This window comes from Cryptomeria japonica, chromosome 1 (assembly GCF_030272615.1).
Source record: "Cryptomeria japonica chromosome 1, Sugi_1.0, whole genome shotgun sequence".
In the NCBI taxonomy this organism is placed as follows: Eukaryota; Viridiplantae; Streptophyta; class Pinopsida; order Cupressales; family Cupressaceae; genus Cryptomeria; species Cryptomeria japonica.
In genome coordinates this window covers 565134060-565139998 of record NC_081405.1, presented here as the reverse complement: position 1 = coordinate 565139998, position 5939 = coordinate 565134060, and the positions used below count along the sequence as shown (strand labels likewise).

The window sequence follows — 5939 nt, the reverse complement described above, 5'->3', positions numbered from 1 at the left end:
AACCAAAAACGTCACAAAAGTACCAAACCCCATGCCAAAGACACCACAAAAGCCATCGATCCCACATCGCCTAGACAGCCTGCAGAACTACTCCAAAACGCACAAGGGAACACCCTCCAAACCACACAAACTCCACGTCACAGCTTCACCAAATCCCCACAGGAAACGCACACAGCAGATCGCACCAGAAAAGAATAGACTGTGCGGCGAGGCTTTCCCTAGCCAGTGTGCACTAGAGCGAACACCGTCCAGACCAACATCTTTCATGCTAGATAATCTTACACTATCATGCATGTGCCATATTTATCTATCCTTAAACATGTCGATATCTAGAATAATGGCTACAATTATTGATTATTTATTCTCACATCTTTTAGAAACATCACTAGATCCTTAATGCTTGTCTAAATTATTCTAAATTGACATATCACCTAATGATGATATTTATGACACATGTACATGCATATCATTATATTATTATTTGTTTTCCTCCCCTTAAATCTATTGTATCAATCTTAAGAAAATCATCATAGAGGGCACATATTATATTATCCAAATTTATTCATGACTATGGCCACTCTAAATCTCTAACAATCCTACATGATGTGTTCGTCGTTATAATGGTTCATCAAGGGTCATATTTTGAACTTGTATAGTTACACTAGCTTGTTAAAAGGAGTTTATATGTCTTACACCATCTTTTATCATTAGAGAATAGTTACAATGATTTATTGAAGGATCTTACATGCCTTCCATTGTAGGTTGCAATCTTTCTTTCAAAGATTCTACATTGTTATCTCTCTTATTATATCTTTTATGAATTATGATAATCTGTTCAAATATCATTCACTTCTTTAAAAAAAATCAATTATTGACATTACTTAGTAGATGATATTCATGCTCATTTCAATATTTTCTATTGAATATAATATTCTTACAACAAATATTTTCTCTTCAATCAAAAAATTAGAATAGGAGTAATATACTTTTGTATCATTATACTAAAATAATCAATTCTTTTTATTCTTGAATGGACTTGAATATTATTAAAAGTTTAAAAACTAAAAACTACTTTTTAAATAAGCTTCTTTTCATGCTTCTTTACACTTCGTTACACCTTATATATATAACTATCATTCATTTAGCCTCCATGTTACTTATCATTTAATAAACATCTCAAGGGCATTTCATAATGTACTTTAAATTTGTTGAAGGGATCGAAGCATTTGCACTCTGGCTCAATGAAATTTATGAATGTGGACCCTGCGTATTAAAAAACTCACGACACCCACACAATCTAATATAATATAAATTCATGGCGTTGAAAGAAATTTCGGACTACTGGTCCACACAATTTGTTGAACTGCTAAATTATTTATGATTTTTCGGGTACCGAACCCTGGAAACTGTCTCTGCAACAGGCAAAGACCAATTTGCCTATGCTAGATGTCTTCCGTCACTATTATAAACTAAAGACAGCTATAGCTATGACAAAACCCAGTTAATCTTAAACGCCTCTCCAGTTCCACCGACTTGGTAAGTTTCTTCCTATGGTCGCTCGGTAACGTGAAATTGATGTATAAAAAATTACCCATTTGCAGTGGGGTACTGTGTGGGGCGAGCCGTGAGGATTTTGAGAAGCGAGGCGGCTTTTCTTTTCAATCGAGATGAACCAGTGGAGGCCACCATTTGCAAAAATGGAATAATGCTCTCTGCCAACCTTCCGACCATAGCCTCCCCACCACTGTGACACATGGCTGTCAACACTGCAATGGCGTTCTCTTTTCCTCTGTCGGATGCTACACTGATCAAATTAATCAAAGAAGGAATGACCGGCTTCTCACTGCTCAAAATCTCCTCCAACCCTTCAGCACAGCCCGCCAGAAGGGATAGAAGCGCGAGAGCATCGTCTATTGCTGTCGCGCTTTCCTTCTCCTCGTCCCTTCTTTCCACAACAATATTCAGCAGCATACCCAGTACACCGGCCTTCAAAACGGCATCCTTGTTGCTCTTGTACACTGAAAGGTTATAAAGAGCAGTAGCAGCGTTCTTCTTACCTCTACAATTGCCTTCTCGTAGGAGGGCCACCAGCGCAGGAATGGCGGAAGGCTTGGCGCCAATGGTGACCTTGTAATCGGCCACCACAGAAAGACTAAAAATCAAGGCAGCGGCGTTCTCTCGAGCAGCCATAGTGCCTCCATTTTGCACCACTTCCACAATGGCGTCCACGGCACCGGACGTAGCCATTATAAGAGACTTATTGTTATCGTTGATGGAAAGATTCAGAAGCGCAGTGACAGCGTTCTCCTGAGCCCTAGAATCCGAAGTGGAAGATAAGAGAGGGACAAGAAAAGGGATCGCCCCGGCCTCAGCTATGCACTGGCGAATTTCCGTTCGGCGCTTGGCCAGGAGGCGCAGCTCGTAAGCCGCCTGCGTCTGTACTTGCTGAGACCCCGTGGCGAGCTTTCCTACCAAGAAAGCGGCAGTCACTTTGATGGCATCGTCTCCGACGCCGGCGGCGTTGTTGAGATGAAAGGGCACGTTGTGGCGGTCACACCATTGGCTAACGAGGCTTCGGATTGCGTAGTTGGAAATGAGAGGCGGTTGGCGTGGGAGCTTCTGGCCGCTGAGACGACAGGTGGAGTGGCCCGAGTCAAGCCATTCAGAGATGGATGCGCAGTCGTATGTGTGTCCTGATTCTACAATCACCGGATCTCTCATCAGATCGAGCGATATCGGGCACTTCAACTCCTCCGGGACATTCCAATAACTATCATCTTTGTCCTTGCCCACTAAACGGCTAGTTGCCGAGCCCCAGCCCGAGACCGCCGCAGCCCTAAAAGAGGGGGAACATGGCACCAGTTCAAAGTCATCATCTTCCACTTCCTTTTCTTCTCTTTTGAATACTATCGATTTGACGTGGATCACAAGACCAATCAAGCTCCTTATTCTATCCACGGCATAAGGTGCGGCATCTGTGCCGGCTTGCAATAAGATCTGGTATTGCAGTTTCTTGATCTCGTCTCTGCATTTAGAGAGGCTATCAAGACCGAGACAGAGGAAGAGGTCTCTCAGCCTCTTCACATCCGGCGGCGCGCCTTCGTCCTTCCTCTCCAGCCTTGCCACGGCTTCCTCCAACTCACGTACCAGGTTAGATTCCTCCTCGTCCCGCTCGGGAATGCTTCTGACATGTATTCTAACCAATTGCATGTGATCAACGACCTCCTTTGACACGGCCAGCAGCCCAAGTGGTAGCATATCGAGCGCCTTAGCCATGTCCCGCGTGATTTCCTGCAATCGCCGTGACACAGAACCAGCCTCCATGATGTCCCATAAGAAGCTTGTGGTCGTGTCTAGTAATATATCTTTGGTCTTGCTTATCACCGTGAGGAGCTCTCTCAGACTTGCCGTTGCCGAAGGAGGTATGACAACGTCTTTATCGTTGAGTTCGTGGAAGAGGAGAGATAGGAGATTTATTCTTCGAGTGATGCAGGACACATGGTGAGTATGATTCCAGATTTTTGGTTTCTCTAACAATTCTAATTCCTTGGAAGCATGGAGCAGGGATCGGACCAGACTCTTGGGTGCTTGATTGGTGAGATGGGGGCTCCATATCTCTGGAGGCAATATGATTTGCCCTAATCTCTTAAGATGAGGGAGCTTCAACGATCGCTTTTTGGTCTCCATTTCAATGATATCACTTGCGATTGTTGTCCCTTCTCTATATAGATATTGGCCCTACAGCGAAATTGACTGGGTGTTTCTATTATCTACAATTTCGCATAATCAAGTCAGTTTCGTCGGTGCTGTTTACCAATTCTGTCATGTCACATCCATAAGTGGAATCCTCGTCTGAAAAAGAACAGTCCGAGAAATAAGCTCAACATAAATTGGACGCGGTCACCGTCATGTTTATTCAATTAATTAATGTTGAGCTTATTTCTCGGACTGTTCACTAGAACAAAGGAATAATGATGATCGAATTATGGCCCCTTTAAAAAGTGGCAAAGTTTAAAAAAGGAAATAACAGAGTATGAGTAGATCGTGGAAAATATAGATAATAGAGAAAAATATAAACTTGGAAAGAAAAAAAATAATAATAACAGAGAAATGGGAGATAAATAGTTATGCAGGGTGAATATATAAGGTTAAGGTAAAAATAATTCATTTTCATTTTATCTTATAGAGAGAAGAAGAAGAAGTGGAGATGAAGAAAAATGTAGTGTGTAGCAATCTATGAGTACCATGTAGAGTAGTTGAAATCTAGTATAAGAATCAATCATCCTGGTCAGTCATTGCTGCAAAGAATTTGGATCATGTGTCTTTCTTTGAAAAGAATGATTTTTTTATTAGGATAGAATGGGTTTTGAAGTAGCCCCGAAACCCTTACAACCAAAGAGTTGCCATCGAATAATGGATAAGACTACCTAGCAGTTAACAATCGGTTTTAGAAAGGACCTGAAACCTTCTAGACTTACAAGTATGTAGAGCCCAAAACCCAAAGACTGCAGAAAGAGTAAATAGAACTTTAGAGCAGTCACAACCAACCAAACACCAACCAACCATCAAGTGTAAAACATTACAAAACAAGTTGTCCCAAGCTGAGGGTTTAAGCCAGAAAACAATAGACCACAAAAACAAACAATGAAGGTTTATTAGGCATCCTTAGCCAACATGAAGGGTTTTCCTAGGCTCCCATAACCTGTAACAGAATCACCAAACCCCCATAAACCACAAAGCCCAAGCCTAACCAAAAACAAAAACTAGACAAACTGGCCCCCTGAAAACTACTACCATGCAAACTACCCTTGATAAAAACAAAAAGCATAAGGCTTTTCTAGGCTCCCTCAACCATGAGAGTGGGTTTTACAAGGCTCCCACAACCTACAACAATGGGTTTTTGAAAGGCTCCCATAACCTTGAACTTGAGAATGAACATAGAAGAGCACATTATTACCTCCAAAATCACCATCTCAATAGGTGAAAAAGGAGAGAAAACAAATAACAAACCATTCGTTGTTCTCATACAGCCCAGAAACAGGGCACCATCATCCTCCCACTAGCATCTCCCATCCTCCACCGTAGCACCCAACTCCACCTCAATAGAAGAAATATTATCTCCAACACTATCCATCTCTACCTCAAAAGAAGATAAGGCCACCTCTATAAGGGAAACTAGAGAAAACCAAGGCTACAGGGAAAGGGTCATCCAAAAGATGAAGCTAGCACAAACAAAGCTAGACCAGTGATGGCAACCCTCCAACAAATATTCAAAAAAGTCCATAGGGCACAAAAAGCTCTAGCTAGGGCCACAAATGGCCTTTAAACACAAAGACCCCACCTTTCCATCTATAAAGCCATTTTTAGAAGCAAACACCCCCACACGGTACCACATTAGATCTCCAATAAAGTTCACTAGGGTCTTAAGCTAGGTCCCCAAAAACACCACCAATGCACTACAGAAGGTCATAAACAAAGCCCCAACGACAAGGTCACAATAGAGCTCCAAAGAAAGGCCCAATAGAGATAAGTCTCAGAAAAAGCAGGCAGGGGATCAACACCAACAAATCTGAAAACAACCATATCCACCACAAAGGACATGCCACACCAAAAAGGAATAGGACCCAACAAGAAACCTCCAAACTGTATCGAAGGGGGACCAAGAAGAGAGAGGAACGAGGATAAATCCCCAAAAGTAGAATCGTCATTACCATCGCCCTCTCCACCTTCAGCATTGCCCTCAACATCGTCTCCAAAAGGAACCCTGTTGCATCCAACAAAAACCCTACCTCCATCGAAATCTGCAACAACCACTAAAGAAGGCAAATAGATCGCCTCCCCAACATCATCTGTGCCAATGAAACCTCCTACCTCATTTGCAACAACCCCTCCGAGAAAACAAAGAGACGTATTCCCACCATCATCATCCTCAACATCAT

General features: G+C 42.3%; 1 protein-coding gene across 1 annotated transcript; it reads right to left on the bottom strand.

Moving 5' to 3' along the window:
• Positions 1-1369: 1369 nt before the first annotated feature.
• Positions 1370-3654, bottom strand: LOC131856135 (U-box domain-containing protein 1-like). The gene has a single exon (XM_059207534.1). It carries the CDS (start codon positions 3322-3324, stop codon positions 1588-1590), a length of 1737 nt encoding a protein of 578 aa, XP_059063517.1. The 5' UTR covers positions 3325-3654; the 3' UTR covers positions 1370-1587.
• Between the last annotated feature and the right edge of the window lie 2285 nt (positions 3655-5939).

Coding starts and splice junctions, on each gene's coding strand:
- LOC131856135 (XM_059207534.1), bottom strand. CDS start 3,324: ATGGAGGCTGGTTCTGTGTCACGGCGATTGCAGGAAATCACGCGGGAC.